A 22,534-nucleotide genomic window follows, 5' to 3' on the forward strand; every position below is an offset into this window, starting at 1 on the left:
TAAAAATCAATCAATCAATCAATCAAGGCTTGATGTCGTGATCAGCACCAACACCGATCGGTGAAATTGGATCAGGACATCCGTCGTGGTCGTGGTCCAGGGGTCCCTGGTGATGATGTCATGTGTTGTTTTGGTTTAGGCTTCCAGACTCTGAGGGTCGGGGTGGTCACCACACCTGTTGGCACGCTGACCCTCTCATGTGCTTACCGAACCAACCTGGCATTCATGTCCAACAGGTACCACACACACACGCATGCACGCACGCACGCACACACACACACACACACACTAGGGCTGCACGATTTTGGGAAATAATCTAATTGCGATTTTTCTGACAGATATTGCAATTGCGATTACATTTGCGATTATAATTCTTTTTTAAAGCAGCCCCACAGAGGTTTATTGTAAAATGCGGCTTGCATCTGGCCTACGCGTGGGTCTTTTCGGGACACGGGACTCTGAAGTCTAAACTTCACAACACACAATCTAAAACCCTGTACCTCCCTCTCCCAAACCGATCTTGTATCTCAATGGGACTTCCTGGTTCAAAAGAAAAAAAAGAATTGCGATTTTTTTTTTTTTGCGATTTGCTAATTGCATCATTCCAAATTGCGATTTAAAATCGATTAATCGTTCAGCCCTAACACACACACACACACACACACTTTTATCAAAGCCATATGATAGGGTTAGTTAGGGTTACTGTATTTCCAAAGCCATTAGAAATTATTTTTGTTTTTGTCTTTGTTTTACAAAAGAAAACACAATAACCCTAACTCTTAACTCATTCAGCGCCAGAGGGCGCTGTTTACTGTGTGGTTGAAAGGCCAACGCTTTAAAGTATAGGAATACGTGGCAGTGTTTGCAGGGCTAAAACTGTATTATATATTATAGCTATGGATATAATACTATTGCCCATTTGACATCACCTATCTATCGTTCAATATGAGAAAAAGAAATAATTTTTTCATCCATACATTCCCGTGTTATACCGTGGTGAATATGACTATAGTTTTAGAATAACCTGTCTAATCCCAGCAGCAATACGTGAAATTCACTAAAAACCTTGTAATTTCTCACCTGTAGAATAGAATAGAATAGAAATACTTTTATTATCCTGTGGGAAATTTGACACTGCAAATCGCTCAACATTTAAACATTTAGACAGAACAGGTTATGAATTAGAATAATAAAACAAATCAAATCAAGTTGCCTAGGATAAGAGTAGAGTAAAATAGAATAAAAATGGAATAAAATATACAGTAAAAATATACTGAGAGGCATCATAGCAGCATTGGGGAAGGGGGGGGGTACAGGTAGTAAAAACAACACAAGCAGTGTAAACAAATAGGTCAATATAATTTACTATCTAACTAACTGAAATATATATTCACAGTATTCACAGTGTCACATAAGGTGCAGTATGCATCAACTAGTGTTATAATTTACTATCTAACTAACTGAAATATACATTATTCACAGTATCACAGTATCCACATAAGGTGCAGTATGCCTAAGGTAGTGTTATTGTCCTCCTTGGGTTCCTATTAGTCCTAGGTCAATGTCTGGCAGCAGTCACTGCCCCCTGTTGTGGAGCCTGGAGGCCGCTAGTCGCGGCCTCCTGCCACTATGGAGCTGCCACTCTGTGCTCAGTGATGCAGTGAGGCACAGTGATGCATTGTATAGTCTGATGGCTGTTGGAATGAAGGACTTCCTGTGCCGTTCAGTGCTGCATTTGGGTAGTGTGAGCCTAGCACTGAACATGCTCCTCCTGTCAGCCAAGTCTGTGTATAGTGGGTGGGAGGGGTTTTCCCTGATGGCCTGGAGCTTAGCAAGGCTCCTCCTCTCCGCCACCCTCGCTAGGGAGTCCAGCTCCACCCCAACCACGCTACTGGCCTTCCTGACCAGCTTATCCAGCCTGGTTGTGTCCCCTGCTCTCAGTCCGCTGCCCCAGCAGGTCACAGCGTACAAGAAGGCGCCTGCCACCACCGACTCATAGAACATCCTCAACATCCTTGTACAGACATTGAAGGATCTCAGCCTTCTGAGGAAGTAGAATCGGCTTTGGCCCTTCTTGTACAGTGCCTCTGCGTGTTTTGACCCGTTTGTTGTCGATGTGCACATCTCAACCGTGTCCACATCAACTCCCCTGATGGAAACGGGGGTCACAGTGCACTCCTCCTCCTCCCCAGCTCCACAACCAGTTCCTTGGTCTTCGCCACATTTAGCTGCAGGTGGTTTTTATCGCACCATGTGACGAAGTCCACTACCAGTTCCCGGTATTCCCTCTCGTCACCGTCCTTTATACATCCCACTATCGCAGAGTCATCAGAAAACTTCTGAAGGTGGCAGGACTTTGACCGATAGTGGAAGTCGTTGGTACACGCTACTATTTTGAAATCACATCTATATTATCGGTATTATGTTTCATCATGAATGCATGAAAGGGGGGGGGGGGGTAGTTTTTTTATGCTTTGATCGTCACCAACGGAATACGTTACACTACATTACACGCATATGCTCCGATCGCAATGAAGGAATTATTGGATCAACGCGAGATTGATACCATAACAGGGTTCCCACGGTACCTGGAAAACATGGAATTCATTTTTTCATTTTCCAGGTATGGAAAAGTCATGGAAACTGAGCAAAAGTAAATGCAACGTTAAAGCAGTGCCAATGTAAGACTGACTTTACATTAAACTAATGACAATAATATAGTATAAAGTAGGGTATTATTTGGACTAAAGAATGGTGTTGTCGCACCCTACTCGCATGTTGAGGGAGAGCACCAGTCATTATACACTGAGAAACCACGGCCGAGAGTGAGCTCTCCGGGAACAACCCCACTTTGCCCGACGTTTTCTCGCAACCGGCTTCCGCTCTGACATCCTCTGCTAACGTTCTAATCTACACTGCTGCCACCTATCGTCACAGAGTGGAATTGCAGCCATTTTGTATAAATAAAAAGAAATGGGGGAAAATACGGGAAAATATTTTAACGGGAGGACGGCGGGAGAGAAGGTTGAAATACGGGAGAATCCCGGAAAAACGGGACGGTTGACACAGGTATGACATGGAGCGCAATCTTGCTAGCCAACATTCAGTTTGCTAACTAACTAGCTACTAGCTAGTGTTGGCTAGCTTGCATTGCTAGCTAACTACCAATACATTTTCACATTAGGCTGTGACATTACTTCTATACTAGTTGACATGAATAGTCTAGTCTTGATACATTTTGTAACATTCATTCTTATATCTACTTTTAGCTATTTTGTGATTTTTAGTTTTTTTTCTTAAAAAAGGTTATACTACTAAATAGGAACATTTGGGATGAGATATTTTTTTTAAATCATTGATCATGCCTAGACTCATTCTATACATCTATACTGTTAAGCTAAGCTTACTAGTGGGGTTGCTGTACTGAGGAACCACAGGGGAACCAGCCTTATGTTTTCCCTTTTAGGTTCATTCATTTGATTTACAAAAGAAGAGTAGGCATACTACCCCTTCTACGTAAGACTCATAATCTAATAAGACTAATAAATAAAGGAAAGAGTGAGGAGGAAGAGAAGAGGGGCGAAGATGAAAGAGGAGGAGAAGAGAGTAGAGGATGACAGAGGAAAAGGGAGTGGAGAGGAGTTGAGAAGAGTAGGAAGAGAAGACGGGAGCAGACACAAGAGGGGAGGTGTGGAGAGAAGAGGACAGGATGAGATAGGAGAGGAGTGGAAGAGAGAACATATATCAATCCCAGTGCTCATGTGTTTCAAAGTTCCAGTTCAATAAATAGTTTTTCATCTACAGCTTGTTGCATTATTTCATGCATTGATATTATCAATAAGACATAATCTCTAAACATTTACAATGTAGACTTGACTGGCACATCTTTTAAATCAAGTAAGTAGTCAGGTGTCCTAGGGGGTTTTGTGTGTGTGAGTGGAGGGGGCCACGGATGGGGGCGGAAAGCTTCAGGGGCCTATAGATCATCACTTAATGGTACCTGGAAAATCAGGAGGTAGCATGGAAAAAAATTCAAGGCAAGCGTGGGAACCCTGCATATTACATTGACTAGGATGTACCCCAAAAAGAATATTCCAATTATCTGATCGCCATTCCAAGTATTGATGTCGATCGTGTCGCCATCATAATCCACCAAAGAACATGAATCGGGAGTGTCTGATTCATATCAATCCATGCGTTATAACCGCTCGTCAACCCACCAGGCAGCGGTATTGGACTTTTGCGATCTCAGACCCATTCCCAATGATAACATCAGGCTCCCTCGATGGATAATGAATGGAAATATCGTATACTCTGGTCTGGCGCTGAACGTTCGGCGAGTTAACCCGACTATCATCGGGTCTGGCATGGAAAGTGTTAAAGGTTAAAGTAACCCTAACTCTTAAAGGTTAAAGTAACACTAACTAACTAACTAACAAGACAAACAATACAGTAACAGTAATAATCAACAATAAATCACAGGACAATAACCGAAATAATAATAACAATAATGACAGTCCAGTAATGAAATCAGACTAAGTAGACTAAAAGACATAAAAATAATAAATACAATACCATGGGCTCTCGCTCGCTCGCTCCCCCCCCCCCCCCCCCCCCCCATCACGACCCCCACGTGGGCTATACATCCACTACTTCATTCAACACCAGAAAACTCCATATTTATATGCGTACCTTTATCTTATCCACCACAGCTACCCAGACTGCTATGCTGGCTTCATTAACACATTCCCTGCCACGCAATTTGAGCATCTTATACCACTCTCTGCCAACACTCTAAGTCTATGGAGATGTTCACCTTCTTTGCAGGGCTATAACTTTTTAAATTGTATTGCTAAATTGACATTACTATGGCCCATTCAACATCAATTATCTATCGTTCAGGATGTGGGAACGTTATACTTTTTCATTCATACGAAAATACCGTCTAGAATATAAATATGTTTTTTTTATAGTTTTCTGCAGTAATTCCTAGAACGCTAGTTATAGGCCTAAATGCATAATATAGATTATCGATTGCAGTTTATTCGTGATACACGCTATATTAAAAAATCCAACTGAATACGATCCTAAACGTTATGACTCATGCGCGGATGAACCGGGGGGGGTAGTTTATAAGTCCGTGACTGATCGTCAGTAAATGTAGTATGGGTTGATTTATTGATCAGTTGGTTTGTAAACAAAGAAATGTACAATCGCCTTGAAAATGACGTCAGCGTCCTCTTACCGTTGGCCGACGAGACTGGAGCAAAAAGATCCCACTTATTTGACGGCGATCGAGTCGATCCATTTCCGGTTTGTATAATAATAATAACAGCCCAAATCTTGTCGATGATTGAGTTATGGCAGCGATCCATATACACCGTGTGTGTCTTGAGTCCCGCGATACTATGTGAGTGCCAGACGCATTTCCCAGATGCACCGAGATCGACTTGTCCATTTCCGGTTTGGTAACACCAGGCGGCAGTATTGAAGCGTTGCAGAGTTGTGCAAGCTCCCACTGCATCAGACCAGGCTCCGTGAGGGAATTATGAATAACATGGCGAAAAAATGAAATATGATCTCAATAACGTTGTACGCCGTGGAATGGCAGAATTAGCATGAACTTGAAACACGTCGTAAGCCGTTTCCGGCGCTGGATGTGTTAACACCTAAAATTCGTGCAATAGATATCTCTAGATAAATCACATCGAGATAGGTAAGAATCCATACCTTCTGGCACATTTTATCCGGTTGAATCCAGCGTGACGCTATCAACTTTTTGGCAGCTGTAAGACCCGCCAAAATGAGTCTCTTTACATGTACAGAGGTTGATAACTGAGAAACATCATTCAACAACAATACAGAAGGCAGTGTTGGTATGGTCAGAGATAAAATCTCTGATAATTGAGTGGTAACATTTTTCCAAAAAGTCAACAGGAGGGCATTCCCAATACATATGCATATATGTACCAATAGCATCGTTTGAACACAAGGAGCATCGAGAGTCAGGTCTGAGACCCATTAGATACAAGGGGTCAGGTAAGTCCTATGAACAAAGTTAAGATTAATCTGTTGGTGATCTGGCTTGCGTGATGATAGCCGAACATTTTCCCAGACTGCATCCCAATCAAAATCTACTTCCAGCTCTGGGATATCCTTCCTCCAAACCGAGTCTAGGGGAAGGACTTTATATGAGGGCGTAAGTAAGTGGCGATAAAAGTCAGAGACGAAGCCTCTCTGCGTCTCCTTGTCATAAAATAATTTGTGAAACCTGTGGTGCTCAAGTGGAACGTCCCATGGGACGCCGTGAGCCTTCAGAGCTGCTCTTATTTGTAAATAGAAGAAAAAGGAGGAACTGGGGAGGTCAAATTTGTAGGATATATCTTGAAAACTGCGGAGACCATAGTCATCGAAGATATCCCCCAATGTGTGTATGTCTTTCTTTTCCCAACCAGGGTATCTGATAGGTTGTTGTTCAATAAGGAGTAAATAGTTATTAAATGGGGGAGAATGCATGTGCCATTTATGGTGGTTAGTACACGTTTTCTGTGTGTCACGCCACATCCGGATCACATGTGTAATAAGAGGGCCAAATCTTAAGTTGCATTGCTTAATTGATACACTATATCCTGCCGTCTATGTGGGGCCACTATCTTCTCCTCTAATGGTCTCCAGGATACCACTGCTTGAGAATCAAACCAGGTGATCAGTGGTCTTAAAGAGAACGCTTTAAAGTAATATTTGAAGTCTGAAAACCCTGTCGGTTTTATTTCTCTGTGCAGTGGATCTTTTTAATCGTGGGCGTTTGTTCCAAATGAATTTATATGCAGCAGAGTGCAGTTTTTGCCAGTAACCAGCTGGGGGGGGGGGGGGGGGGGGTGTAATGGCAACATGGAGCTGATGAATAAAATTTTGGGCAAAACATTCATCTTAACTATTGACGCTCGGGCCTATAATGAGTTTTTTTATTTTGACCACCTGCTGAAGTCATCTGTGATCCTGTCTCGCAAGCCAGAGTAATTATACTTCACCGTCTGGCTTATCGTGGGGAATATTTCAACTCCAAGACATTTAAAGTGTTCTACCATGGGTATATTTGCTGGGAGCATGGTAGCCTTCACAGTCACATTGAGTGGAAGGAAGGCCGATTTTGGCCAGTTGATCTTAAATCCCGATAGATTGCCAAAATCATCTATTACTTTGAGAAGATGAGGTAGGGAGGTGGCGGGTTTCTGCATGAACAAGAGTACATCATCTGCATATAAGCTGATGTGATGCTGTGTGCCCTTAATTGAGATCGGTGCTATGGTCTGGGATTGTCTTATGTACTGTGCTAAAGGTTCAAGGGATAGAGCAAATAGTCCGGGACTAAGGGGACAACCCTGTCTGGATGAACGCGATACAGGGAAGAGTGGAGAGCAGAGTTTACCTGTTATAATCATGGCCGATGGATCTGTATATAGTACTTTGATCATATGGATGAACCCTTCACCTAACCCCATCCTTCTAAGTACTTCCCATAAATAAGACCATTCCAACCTGTCAAAGGCCTTCATCGCGTCTAAGGATATGACAGCCGTAGGGGTTGTGGCATCCTTGCTGGCATCTATCACATGCAGTAACCGTCTAATATTATCCGTGATCAGGCGGCCTCTTATGAAGCCTGTCTGATCAGGGTGAACTAGAAAGCCTGTCTGATCAGGGTGAACTAGAGATGTCATATGCTTTTGAAGTCTGATGGCTAGTACCTTAGCGTACAGCTTGAGGGTCTGTAGCTGCCGCATTCGGTGGGGTCCTTATCTTTCTTAAGTAGGACAGATATGAGTGCCATATTGACATCCCTGGAAAAGTTTCCCTCTTTGATTGAGTGTAAAATCATATCAAGTAATAGGGGTCCAATTACATCCCAACATGAGAGGTACAGTTCGGGCGGAATACCGTCCCAGCCAGGGGCCTTACCACTTTGCAAGTCAGAAATCGCCTCCCTAAGTTCCTCTAGTGTAATAGGTGCCTCTAACCGTTTAGCGTCATCCTCTAAGAGTTGTGTTAAGTTAATTTGATCAAGGAATTCCTCCAGCTTATTATGATCGAAGATCACTTCTGACTCCTCCAGCTTATTATGATCGAAGATCACTTCTGACTCGTACAGGTTAGAATAAAATGAACAAAAAGTCTTGTTGATTTTTTTGGGGTCGGTGGTAACCATCCCCTGTTGGTCCTTGATGGCTGGGATATCCGCAAATTGTTCACTGGCCCGTATCTTCATAGCTAGTAGGTGACTAGGTTTAGAGCCATGAAAGTAATAATGTTGTCTTGTTCTGTGTATTTGAAATTCAGATTGTTGTCTTAAAATGGAGTTAATCTCCTTTTTCAACATTTTAATTTGAAACTCCAGTCGACAAGAGTAGTTGCGTTGTAAAGAGGAGAACAACGTGGAGAGAAGCCCTTCCAGTTCTACCAATTTGGAGAGACGTTAAGTAACACTAACTTTTAAAGGTTAAAGTAACCCTAACTCTTAAAGGTTAAAGTAACACTAACTCTTAAAGGTTAAGGTAACCCTAACTCTTAAAGGTTAAAGTAACACTAACTCGTAAAGGTTAAAGTAACACTAACTCTTAAAGGTTAAAGTAACACTAACTCTTAAAGGTTAAAGTAACCCTAACTCTTAAAGGTTAAAGTAACCCTAACTCTTAAAGGTTAAAGTAACCCTAACTATTAAAGGTTAAAGTAACACTAACTCTTAAAGGTTAAAGTAACCCTAACTAGTAGTAGTAGTAGTAGTAGTAGTAGTAGTAGTAGTAGTAGTAGTAGTAGTAGTAGTAGTAGTAGTAGTAGTAGTAGTAGTAGTAGTAGTAGTAGTAGTAGTAGTAGTAGTAGTAGTAGTAGTAGTAGTAGTAGTAGTAGTAGTAGTAGTAGTAGTAGTAGTAGTAGTAGTAGTAGTAGTAGTAGTAGTAGTAGTAGTAGTAGTAGTAGTAGTAGTAGTAGTAGTAGTAGTAGTAGTAGTAGTAGTAGTAGTAGTAGTAGTAGTAGTAGTAGTAGTAGTAGTAGTAGTAGTAGTAGTAGTAGTAGTAGTAGTAGTAGTAGTAGTAGTAGTAGTAGTAGTAGTAGTAGTAGTAGTAGTAGTAGTAGTAGTAGTAGTAGTAGTAGTAGTAGTAGTAGTAGTAGTAGTAGTAGTAGTAGTAGTAGTAGTAGTAGTAGTAGTAGTAGTAGTAGTAGTAGTAGTAGTAGTAGTAGTAGTAGTAGTAGTAGTAGTAGTAGTAGTAGTAGTAGTAGTAGTAGTAGTAGTAGTAGTAGTAGTAGTAGTAGTAGTAGTAGTAGTAGTAGTAGTAGTAGTAGTAGTAGTAGTAGTAGTAGTAGTAGTAGTAGTAGTAGTAGTAGTAGTAGTAGTAGTAGTAGTAGTAGTAGTAGTAGTAGTAGTAGTAGTAGTAGTAGTAGTAGTAGTAGTAGTAGTAGTTAGGGATGGGTACCGAATTCGGTACTTTTGAGGTACCGAAACACGTCGGTACTACCGAGTATCGAATCAAGTGAGAAACCGAAAAAAAATAAAAAAATGGGTTATTAATTTTTTTTTTTTTATTTTTTCTTTTCATGTCAACGTTCACACGCACAATATATGCTTACCTAGGATTTGACTTGATTCAACAACAAAGCAGTCGGAGCAATGACAAGCCGAAAACTGTCGAAATTGTAGTTATTTGAAGTTTGGATTTTTTTTTTACGACTGAGGTAGGTAAATTAAATTTCTTGAGACTAAAGTACCGAAAAAAGGTACCGTTGGGTACCGGTATCGATTCACAGGTACCGGTATCGGTTCAAATGTGAAAGGTACCCATCCCTAGTAGTAGTAGTAGTAGTTTATTCATCTCACACAATACAATATGCACAATCATTTAACAATATTTGATTTTACAGTGACTGAAAAGGGACAGACTGAAGCATAATGCTTATATATGGCTGTCCTATATTCTTAACAAAATTAAGACTCAAACAGTATTCTATAAGAAAATTGCAAAAAACAGTATTATTCACCTTTGTAGTTTTTTTTCTTAAAAACCAAAAGCGAATGACTCATTCTTGTTAACGCCAATAATAGAAATACACCTAATTTTAATCCTTTTCTTCGCTTTTTGAACAGTAAATTTACAAATATCTCTCAAATCATATTTTCTTTCATGTATTGAAAAAAACCTTTGCACCCCGTCTGGGAGTAACTTTGCTTTAGCTTTGTACATTATTTGCATAGTTTTATAATAAACCAAATCATTCAATTTCATAATATGACACTTTATAAACAATGGATTTGTGTGTTCATAGTAACAGGTCCTTTCCCTCACTCTCTAACAGACAGTTTGAGCGTTCCGCTCCCATTATGGGAATAATCATCGATCACTTCCTGGACCGTCCCTATGGCAACCAGCTGGCTCCCCACCCTTGTAACTACAGGTAACCACGACAAACAGACCCTTGTTGTAACTACAGGTAACCATGTTAACCAAACACTTGTAACTACAGGTAACCATGGCAACCATTTCCCATGTATCTAATTGCTATCAGTTTCTGAGGCACGGTGGCACAGTGGTTAGCACTGCTGTCTTACAGCAAGAAGGTCCTGGGTTCAAACCCCAGTTAGTTAGGATGGTCCTGGGTTCAAACCCCTGTTAGTTAGGATGATCCTGGGTTCAAACCCCAGTTAGTTAGGATGGTCCTGGGTTCAAACCCTAGTTAGTTAGGATGGTCCTGGGTTCAAACCCCAGTTAGTTAGGATGGTCCTGGGTTCAAACCCCAGTTAGTTAGGATGGTCCTGGGTTCAAACCCCAGTTAGTTAGGATGAGTTAAATACATATAGAGATAGGAAATGTATAAACTGTCAGGAAACCATTCAGTCAGTCAATTACTCACTCAGTGTGTGTGTCTGTGTGTGTGCGTGCGTGTGCGCGCGTGCGTGTGACGTGTGTGTGACGTGTGTGTGTGTGCAGAGCTCCCGGTGACGAGGAGGGATGTGCGTTTGCAGGAGTCGAGGACTCCCAGGAGGTCTGCACCACCTCCTTCTCCACCTCTCCGCCCTCCCAGGTAACTCACAACTAACGCACCATTAAAGGGGCACTTCACCCAAAATAAAGAACAAACACTCAGAGAGCTATCTATCTCTCCATGCAGTTGGTTCAGGAGCTGTCTGCTTTAGGGCGGCTACGTGGTGCAGTGGGCAAGGCGCTCACCACGAATACTGGAGACTGGGCTCGAACAGGGAGGTAAGCCTCCCTGTTCGAGCCCAGCGCTCCACATTGCTTTCAGTTTAGCTGGTCGTCCGCACTAATACACATTGGCAGTATTAGGGTGAGGGAAACTGATGGGTGGGGATTGGGCGTTGTGGACAGCGAGTCCTACAGGTCGGTTGGTGCGCCTGTGCAGTAGAATTAGGAAGCGACGGGGGCGGGGCCCCTCCAAAGCCCAGACCCCTGACGCTGAAAGATCGAGCCGCGCAGGTGGAAAGATGCGACTGCTGTTACCTCGAGTATCGGAGGGAACTTGTGCTATGTATGACTTAGTCCACATTGCAGCCGGCTTGTGGGAGGCATGAAACAGCGTTCAAAGACAAGGGAGGGTTGAATTGGACGATACGAAAATTGGGATGGGAGAAAAATAGAAAATGGGAGAAAAATTGGATAAAAAAAAAAGGAGCTGTCTGCTCTCACTCCACTACAGTGGAGCTGGTCGGTCTTGGAGCTGTGGCGCCAAAGACGGGTTCAGGTCCTTGAAGTGCTTAAAGTGCTTGATTTTTGACAAAAAAATCTCAAGGCCTGGAATTCCTTGAAAACAGCATTTTGATTGGATTTGATGTTTTTTATTTTCGTGTCTTACATACAGGTGTATGCCCAGCCCATATGGGCTTACAAGACACATAAACAATAAGTATATAATAGTATACTTGACAAATTACGTGACAAATTATGACATATAGACCAAGATAAATAAAAAATACAATAAAACATAATATAACAAGCTGTAAGCAATGTAAGTGTAACCGATAGATTACGCTTGCGTTGTGTTCTTGTGTGGTGTGTGGCGACAGTAACCAGGCAGGAGGCAGCACTGGATCTCAGGCTCTTTAATGGCCCTGGGAGCACAAAAGATAAACACTTTTATCTCTTGTCCACAAGATGGCGCCCTCAGCTCACAGGCTCTTCAAGCACCCAGTATATACTGCCATTTTTAATCAACATTGAAATAACACATGGAATAAAACAGTACAATAAACCAATACAAAATAAACAATATGAGTCATTCATTTACCTGGGAGCACAAAAGATAAACACTTTTATCTCTTGTCCACAAGATGGCGCCCTCAGCTCACAGGCTGCAGAGAGGAGAATACCAGTCACAATCTATCGGCGCCAGCTCTGTACACCCCTTCCCCTCATCCATGCTACAAAACCATTTACCATGTGTTCATTCAAAAGATCGTCACCACAGTTAAATATCATTACAACAAGTGCACAACTGCTCATCTTTAACATAGATACTTATTATATACAACTGGTTCATTGCCCAGCAACTTATTTACACATTTAAACCATCATAACGTTCTTTTAGACCAACGATATGTTTAGAGATGATGAGCGACCATCTTACCTCTTCAAGCACCCAGTATAGACTGGCGTGAAGAGGGACGCGCAAGGGGAAATACGTCACTTCGGCAGGAAGTGACTATTTCAAAATAAAAGACTTTGAATAAAAATAACAATAAACTAATTAAAATAAAACGTGAGGGAAGGATTATTCGTGGAATACATAACAGTATATTACATATATACCTGCTACACGTTCAGCATCCACACCAAATCCCAAAACAACACAGGTGACACCACAGGTAGGAGATTCCAACAAAACAATCAAGAAATAAAGTGTAACTAATTGTCGGAAAATGGTTTTAAGCCATAAATATTGGATCTGATTTTTTTTCCTATATAAAACGGCATTCAAAAGTGAATTGTATCCTTTTAAATGCCCTTTTAAACTGGAAAATAGTGCTTAGAAAAGTACTTGAAAGTCCTTGAATTTCTTTTTGCAATGTCTTTGGGAACCCTGCAAATATGATACAAACACTGAAGCAATTTGTCTCTTTCCCTTACACTCAGCCATACATTGTCCATAACTCCACCTCTTTATCCAGCTTCTGTTTTCATTTCCTTCTGCTCCTGTCTGCCTGCCTGCCTGTCTGTCTGTCAGTGTCAATGTGTCTGTACGTTAAGCCCCTCACCCTCCAAGGCTTCTAAGGACAGTCTGCAGCACCCATTGGTCCCTGGACCTGTCACTCACACTGTGAGTCCATCAGACTGCCTGTTGCACTGTGTTTGTGTTTGTGTGTGTTTGTAGCTGCATGTTCTACCATTAGTAAGTAGTCTCTAATGAATTACATTAGAGAACTAACAACTTTTCTTTTTAAATTCAAGTAAATTATTCCTGCTCCACCACTAGTAGGCATGTTGGCGCCACTACATACTCCATTCTAGTTTTATATGTACATTTCCATTCTAGTTTTATATGTCTACATTTCCATTCTAGTTTTATATGTCTACATTTCCATTCTAGTTTTATATGTCTACATTTCCATTCTAGTTTTATATGTCTACATTTCCATTCTAGTTTTATATGTCTACATTTCCATTCTAGTTTTATATGTCTACATTTCCATCCTAGTTTTATACAGTCGGGTCCATAAATATTTGGACAACATTTGGATCAACACAACTTTTATAATTTTGGCTCTGTACACCACCACAATGGATTTTAAATTAAATCATCCTTTGCATCCAAATGAGTTGAACAATTACAACCATTTCTATATGTGCGTCCTAATTTTTAAAAGACTAAAAGTAATTGGACAATTGGCTGTTCCAGGGCCAGGTGTGTGTTATTCCCTCATTATTTCATTTACAGGGAGCAAGTGTGGTGTTTGCATTTGGAATCTGTTGCTGCCAGCTTTCAATATGAGGTCCAAAGAGCTGTCGCTATCAGTGAAGCAAGCCATCATTAGGCTGAAAAACCCCAAACAAAAGCATCAGAGATGGCAAAAAACATTTGGTGTGGCAAAATCAACTGTTTGGGTACATTCTTAAAAAGAAAGCACGCACTGGTGAGCTCAGCAACACCAAAAGACCCAGAAGACCACGGAAAACAACTGTTGTGGATGATGACAGAAGAATCTTTTCCCTGGTGAAGAAAAACAAATAACCGGCGTGCTGTCTGTCTGCACACTACTCACTCTACCCACTCACTCTACTGTGACTATTGTATTATCATTTAGAGATATGTGTCCTGTTTCTGCTGCTACTCTGCAGCACAACTCCTTGAGCAAGGCACTTAACCCCTCCTCTCCTGTTAACAGCAGTCAGCTCTTAACATCTGTCTGCTTGTCTGTCTGTCTGTCTGTCTGTCTGTCTAGTTGTACAGTTCCAGGTTCTATCAGCCCCTAGGAGGCGCTGCTGATCTCTGCCACCCTACAGCCAACACTCATCAGGTAACACACACACACACAAACTCACACACACACTTGCATACACAGACACACACACACAAACTTTCACACTCACTCACACACACACACACACACACACACACACACACACACACAATTACACACACAATTAGCTTCAGCAGCTAAAAGATAAAGGTTCATCCATCCCTCTGCGATTCATCAGCTGAAATCCTGTCCCTCCTCTACTTCCTGTTTAGGTGGTGCATGCTGGGAAGGAGGGTGGGGTTGCCTCGGTTCCGGCCCAACCCTGTCATGGAGCCGACGCCCACCTGACAGCAGACCACGCCCCCAACACACCTGGCAGCAGGTAATAGACCACGCCCCCCAACACACCTGGCAGCAGGTAATAGACCATGCCCTCAACACACCTAGCAGCAGGTAATATACTACACCCTCAACACACCTGGCAGCAGGTAATAGACCACGCCCTCAACACACCTGGCAGCAGGTATTAGACCACGCCCCCAACACACCTGGCAGCAGGTAATAGACCACGCCCCCAACACACCTGGCAGCAGGTAATGGACCACGCCCCCAACACACCTGGCAGCAGGTAATAGACTACACCCCCAACACACCTGACAGCAGGTAATAGACCATGCCCCCAACACACCTGGCAGCAGGTAATAGACCACACCCCCAACACACCTGGCATCAGCTAATAGACCACGCCCCCAACACACCTGGCAGCAGGTAATAGACCACGCCCCAACACACCTGGCAGCAGGTAATAGACCATGCCCCCAACACACCTGGCAGCAGGTAATAGACCACGCCCCCAACACACCTGGCAGCAGGTATTAGACCATGCCCCCAACACACCTGGCAGCAGGTATTAGACCACGCCCCCAACACACCTGGCAGCAGGTAATAGACCACACCCCCACCCCCAACACACTTGGGTGGGTGGGTTTGTGAGTTTGTTGGTTGGTTGGTTGGTTGGTTGGGGTAGTTGTTGGGTGGGTGGGTTGGTTGGTTGGTTGGTTGGATGGGTGGATGGATGAGTTAGTTGGTTGAGTGGATGGATGAGTTGTTTTGTTAGTTAGTTAGTTGGGTGGATGTGTTAGTTGGTTAGTTGGTTGGGTAGATTAGTTAGTTGGGTGATTTGGGTTAGTCAGGTATTTGGTTTGGAGAAATGGTGAGTTTCCCAGTTTACACAGATTGGAAATGCGTCCGCACACCACTAATTACTCATTTATAAATGTTATACCCAGTTTAATCACCTGTACGTTGTATATTACTACAGCACTTTACTGCTACATTTGCACTCTGGTTGGATGCCAAACTTATTTCCATTGTATTACATTGTACTGCATGATGACAATGCATTTTAATCTAATCTAATAAAGGTATTGCTTTTAGGGTCAGTCAGGCATCTCTAGCCTTTAGGTATTCCAGGTTGGTTTGATGACTTGGAACTTGGAAGTTTTCATATATATATATATATATAGCAACAACCATAGAGCTAACATGGCCATCGCTATCATCTCACTGTCTTCCTCCTCCTAGCTGCGAAGACCACGGCTTGTCTCAGAGTGGGGAGGTGGAGGGGAGGAGAAGCATGTCTCCATGTTCCAACCCTGTAGACGCTCTGTCTGCCTTTACCAGAAAGGTTGGAGCCTTCATCAACAAACCAACTACACAGGTTAGTACTACTACTACTACTACTGCTACTACTACTACTACTACTGCTACTACTGCTACTATTTCTGTTTTTTGTTTTAGTTTTGTTAACTTTCTTGTTACCACTTCATCCAATTAGACAGCACCTTGCTTCCTTTTTTTTATCTTACTTGTTTTTTGTATATTCTTTCCTGTTGTTACTATATTTTGTATCTACCCTTTTATATAGCTTCTCTCTCCTTGTACAGTGTCCTTGAGTCTGAGAAAGGCGCTTCTCTCTTCAAATTAAATGTATTATTATTATTACTACTACTGCTACTACTACTGCTACTACTGCTACTGCTACTGCTACTGCTACTACTACTACTACTATTACTATTACTACTACTACTACTACTACTACTACTGCTACTACTGCTACTACTACTACTACTATTACTACTATTACTACTACTACTGCTACGACTACTACTACTGCTGCTACTGCTACTACTACTGCTGCTGCTACTACTACTGCTACTACTACTGCTACTACTACTGCTACTACTACTGCTGCTGCTACTACTACTGCTACTATTACTACTACTACTGCTACTATTACTACTACTACTGCTACTACTGCTACTGTAACTGAGGGGTTACAAAACCCTGACTGTATTAAAGATTGTGATAGATTAAACCACTGCTAGTTATGTACTTTAATTACTGGCCAGACAGTACATCAAATATAGATGGTGAACACCCACAAGAACACGGCATTGACAAAGAAATAGTATTTGAGGGTAATTTATTATTATTAGGCAACATTAGGTTACAGAATGAGAATTAGGGTTGCGCTTGTATGGCGAAGAATATACGTAAAGTCAGTCAATAGCATGAGTCACTAAGAATAGCAGGAATCCTACGATGGGTCTAAGTTGACACCACCTGTCGTATAGTAGCAACTAGATAGGGCAACACTGGTACCGCCTGGAGACAGTGGGTTCCCTCCGGGGGTGTAAGGCCTGGAGGGTAGAGGAATGTTCGGGTACTCCGCCTGATTCAATGAGGAATAAAGAGACTCCAGGTACAGGAGTCGGTCCTTGTAAACTCCCTTGATCAGCAGCAAAGTAATAATTGTAATCCAAATGCTCGACAGCATTGATGACAGCTAGCCAGCCTCCGTCCACGAGGCCGGCCCGAGTTGTAATCCTCACGAGGTTGAATCCCAAACGACAGTGGAAATCAACGATGCTCTTCTCCGGGTACCACGTTCCAAATCAATATAATCCAACCAGTAATGGTTCTGCAATCGCCAACGCCGATTCTCCTGTGTACATGTCCAACGGTTCTCCGCCTAGGACTCCTCGGGTGTGGGCGACGTATTTAGGCCACACACCCTGGCTAAGTACACTAGCTAAAGACACGACGAACCGCTGGGTAATGCTTCACCCGAACTAACTGTGGCCGCACGATATACAATAAATGAACGACTATTTACTTCACATTAGATTAGGTCGAACTCGACGTTACTTTACTAAACTATTCGCACGTGGTTCTCAATGCTCTGTTAGACGCAAGGTTGCTCACTTCACTGCACGTTGACTCGTGGTGAAGGTGGGTAAGGTACTGAACGTACTCGAATTGAACTGAACTGAACTACTGCTGTGCGCACCTTGCGCTCTATTTATACTTAAGTGAATATCTAGTCCCAAACCGCAGTCTTTGTCTGGTCTCAATACGCTGACTCCGGGCATGTTCTGACATGCCTGAACTTGTCCTTGAACCTGCCGTTGGGGGCTTGCGCGCTGGCGCCTGGGGGCGCTGTCCAATAGGAGAGCGAATATTACTCTGGTTTGAACGCAGGTAAAGGGATATTCCGTGTATATATATAAATAATATACAAAGTATATCAAACAATAAAGGTAGATTCTCAGTTTAATCTGGCCCTTCACAACAGCCGCCTCCTAATTAGTCCGCACCTAATTAGTTAAAGGAGACAGATTAATAGTCCAGTCAACTGCTCAATGTCTGTTGTGGGGAGTAGGGCAATCTACAAAGTCAGTGGGTCATGATCGTCATCAGGGGAGTCAGGGAGCCTCGGCAACTCTATCAGCCTCGCCACGGGTCGGGTGTGACAGTGAGGCAGGTCGGCCATCCTGGGTATACTGGGCTGTGCTCGCCACTTGCGACAGTCTAGACGAGTCCGCTGGAAGCGACGTACTGCTTCTCTTCCGTTCAGTATCCAATAGCGATGTCGGATCTCAGCGAAGACTCTCTCTGCCCCAGCGTGGTGCACATCCTCGTCGTATTTCTTTATGATGAGCTCAGTGACCTTGTGTCGGCTGTTGAGGACTATAGGAAACTTGACGTCATCCGTTAAGTCCGGGGCCCGTCTCAGACGACCACCCACCCTGATGAGGCCATGGGTGTCGCGCTCGGGGGCCAAGTGGAGCAGTCTGCTGTCTGACGGGATTGGCTTTGTTCCCTGCAGGCAGTCTAGCTCGTCGGGGAACAAGTCTCTTTGGGCTCGCTGTAGCAGAAGGAGTTCTGCCTCTGCGTAGTTCGATGCGTCAATGTCGGTAGTGGGGGGAACCTCAGGGTGGTGCCACAGGAATGTCTTTAGCTGCGCACTCTCAAAGGTGAGGCAGTCGTCTATGTTAGGGTCAGTGGGGACTGGGGTGTGCGTCAACCCACAGAACATAGATTTCTTGATCTCTGCCTCCTCTTGACTAGCCTCCCGAGGGGTGGGGGTAGGCCACTCTTCCTCCGGGAGCTTGAGGAACTCAGGACCGTCACTGTAGATATTGTGACGTGTGAGGTCATCTAGGGACATCCCCCGTGTGATGACATCGGCTGGGTTCTGTTTCGTGTCCACGTACCTCCAGCACGCTGATCCTACCAGGTCTTGAATCTCTGTGATTCTGACTCCCACGAAGACCTTGTATCTACAAGAATCGGACTGGATCCATGTGAGTACGGTCATGGAGTCTGACCACAAGATTGTTCTTTGCACCGGGATGGTGAGTTCACGTTGGATTAACGTGGCGAGTTGCGCGCCTACCAGAGCTGCGCAGAGCTCTAGACGCGGGATCGATTGTTGCTTGCGGGGGGCTATCCTTGAGCGAGCCAGGATGAAGGCTGTGTGTATTTCTCCTCCCTCCTCTCGGGCCCGCAAGTAGGCCACCGAACCGTAGGCCACTTCCGAGGCGTCACTGAAGACGTGCAGGTCCATCTGGCACGTCTCCAGCCGCACTGTGGGTGGGAAGTAGCTCCGGCGTATGTTCACATTTTGGAGCGAGCTGAGTTCTCTCTCCCACTCTCTCCAGGTGGAAGCTAGGTGGTCGGGTATGGGGTCGTCCCAGCCCTGTTCCTTGTCCCACAGCTCTCGTACAATCATTTTCGCCCGAGTGGTGTAAGGTAGGATACACCCCAGCGGGTCGTATTGACTTGCGAGTGTTCTGTATACGCTCCGTCTGGTGGTCGGTAGAGGGGTCGACCTTCCCTGCTCCGGAGTCAGGGGTGTGTATTTGTAATGGAGCGAGTCTGTTTTGAAGCGCCAGACTAGGCCCAATGTCATTTCCTGTGCTTCACCTGGGGTGGTCGCCATCCAGGTCTCGCTGCTTGCTGCCTTTGTCTCTGGGGAGAGGCTGCGAAGTACTTGAGGGTCACTGCTGGCCCACTGCCGGAGATCAAAGCCGCCTTTGATCAGTGAGGCGCGGAGCTTGAGCAGGAGGGCTTCGGCTTCTTCTGGCGTCGAGACGCTTTGCAGATAGTTGTCCACGTAGAAACTCCTCTCTACACTTTGTCTGACCTCCTCGTCAGCTTCAGGGTCTTCTGTCACATGTTTTTGCAGTGCGAACGTAGCACAGCATGGACTGCATGTGGTTCCGAAGGGGAGGACCTCCCATTGGTAGATGGATGGTTGCTCATCTTTGATCCTCTCTCTCCATAGGAACCGCAGCAAGGGCTTGTCCTCCTCCATTAGTCGCACCTGCAGGAACATCCCTTTGATGTCGCCGCTGATGGCCACCTTGTCTTGGCGGAAACGTAGTAGTACGCCGAGGAGAGAGGGGCCGAGTGTCGGGCCGGGCAAGAGTTCTTTATTCAGATTCTGTAGTCCGATCTGGTAGCTGCAGTTGAATACAATGCGATCCTTGCCGTTGTGGTGGACCTTGTGGTGTGGCACGTACCAGGATTCAATCGTCTGGTCGGCCTCTTGAATGTCAATTTTCTTTATGTGTCCCGCTGTGATCAGCTTGTCGATCTCAGCGCGGTACACAGTGGCTTGAGTGGGGTCTTTGGCTAGACGCCGCTCGGTGTTCAGTAGATATCGCTCTGTCGCTTCTCTTGAGGCGTGGAGGGTGGGCATACCCTCTCGCCTCAGGAGTGGAGTTGCGTATCTCATCACTCCGTTGACCTCGACTCTCTTTGTCTTCTGCTCGAGGAGGGCTATGGCATAAGTGTCTTCCTTTGAGCGAATGAGTTTCTTTTCATTCTTAAAGGGCATCGCGTCTAATGTCCATAGCCTCTCGACGTGCTGCAAGAGGGTGGTGTCTTCTTTGTTTGTGGACCCGATGTGGACCCGGTCCGTTGGGACGATGAGGTGTGCGTGGTTGGATCCTATGAGCAGGGTCGGGGTGGCGTCGTCGATGAGCGTTATAGGTAGTAGACGTAGGTGCACGTATTTCTCCATCAGCTTTGGGATGGGGTAGGTGTACTGTGACAGGCCTATGTCGTGGCTAGTGAAGGCGTTAGTGATGCTATACTGCTTCTCGGGCTGCCCGACCGCTGCTATCGTGAAGGAGACATTTTCACCCTTTATGGTCTTCAGGTCTCTTCTAATGGTACGGATTGTCATTGTTTCTTCGCTCCCCCGCAGACCCAGCCGGGCTGCGGCGGATGCGAGGAGGAGAGTCTTTTCTGACCCATCGTCTAGGACGGCGTAAGTGTCCATGACCTTGTCCTCGTAGCTTAAGATCACTCGGACCACCTTCAAGAGCACTCGGGAGCTCCCGCTCTTCGCAGGGTCTATGTACATGACGTTCACTCTCAAGCTGCTTGGGGGTACGGGTTTCTTCTTGTTGCTGTCGTGTAGGACCTCCAAGTGGGCGCCGTCGCACTTGCTGCATCTTTTCTTTAGGAGGCACTCAGCTGCCATATGGCTGCGCGCGCAGCGGAAGCAGCGGCGGTTGGCTTTGATCCACTGACTCACCTCGTCAGCGGTCAGCTTCTTGAAGGTGTCGCATTGAGACAGCCAATGTTCATTTTCACAGTACTGGCATACAATCTTCCACTTCCCCTTGGTCTGGGGGGTGCTGTGGTTCTTGTGCTGCGGCACTGACTCGGCCTGGTGCATAACTGTCACTGACCGGCGGTTATCGTTGGACCTCCGAGGTCCATCTCTTGGGCTAGGTCCACTCCACACGAATGTGTCTAGTCGTAGGCTGCTAACTTCCCTTGCGAGAAAAGCGGCCAGGTCTAGGAGGGATGGCTCTGGGCCGTTGGGATCACGGTGGTCTCTCTGTCGCCGAAAACGCTCTTGGCGGGCTGGAGGGAGCTTCTCCAGTATTCGCTCCACATTAGAATTTGCATACAGTTCATATCTCCCCTTCTCCTTTTGGGACCCCAGCATCCCCACGAGGGATTGTACCTTGATAGAGAGGTCATCCAGTGCTCTATTGTCTTTGGCTGGGGGGAGGCGGTCGATATCCCGTATTTCTTGGATCACGTAATCCCATATGCGTCCATAACGCTGGTCGAGGGCCACCAGAGCCGTGGAGTATGGGGTGCAGTAATGGTTCTGCAATCGCCGACGCCGATTCTCCTGTGTACATGTCCAACGGTTCTCCGCCTAGGACTCCTCGGGTGTGGGCGACGTATTTAGGCCACACACCCTGGTTAAGTACACTAGCTAAAGACACGACGAACCGCTGGGTAATGCTACACCCGAACGAACTGTGGCCGCACGATATACAATAAATGAACGACTACTTACTTCACATTAGATTAGGTCGAACTCGACGTTACTTTACTAAACTATTCGCACGTGGTCCTCAATGCTCTGTTAGACGCAAGGTTGCTCACTTCACTGCACGTTGACTCGTGGTGAAGGTGGGTAAGGTACTGAACGTACTCGAATTGAACTGAACTGAACTACTGCTGTGCGCACCTTGCGCTCTATTTATACTTAAGTGAATATCTAGTCCCAAACCGCAGTCTTTGTCTGGTCTCAATACGCTGACTCCGGGCATGTTCTGACATGCCTGAACTTGTCCTTGAACCTGCCGTTGGGGGCTTGCGCGCTGGCGCCTGGGGGCGCTGTCCAATAGGAGAGCGAATATTACTCTGGTTTGAACGCAGGTAAAGGGATATTCCGTGTATATATATAAATAA

At 44.8% G+C, this 22,534-nt stretch overlaps 1 protein-coding gene across 2 annotated transcripts in view; it reads left to right on the top strand.

Moving 5' to 3' along the window:
- The window catches only part of atg13 (ATG13 autophagy related 13 homolog), a 68,464-nt gene that overhangs the window by 31,452 nt on the left and 14,478 nt on the right, over positions 1–22,534 (top strand). For both annotated transcript variants that reach the window (XM_084335560.1, XM_084335561.1), the window contains exons 8-13: positions 140–236; positions 10,345–10,443; positions 10,977–11,070; positions 14,444–14,518; positions 14,734–14,843; positions 16,046–16,181. In XM_084335560.1, coding sequence (XP_084191686.1) covers positions 140–236; positions 10,345–10,443; positions 10,977–11,070; positions 14,444–14,518; positions 14,734–14,843; positions 16,046–16,181 — 611 coding nt within the window. The remainder of the gene's footprint in view (positions 1–139; positions 237–10,344; positions 10,444–10,976; positions 11,071–14,443; positions 14,519–14,733; positions 14,844–16,045; positions 16,182–22,534) is intronic.

The sequence above is a fragment of the Notolepis coatsorum genome (assembly GCF_963971535.1).
Source record: "Notolepis coatsorum genome assembly, chromosome: 1".
Taxonomy (NCBI): Eukaryota; Metazoa; Chordata; class Actinopteri; order Aulopiformes; family Paralepididae; genus Notolepis; species Notolepis coatsorum.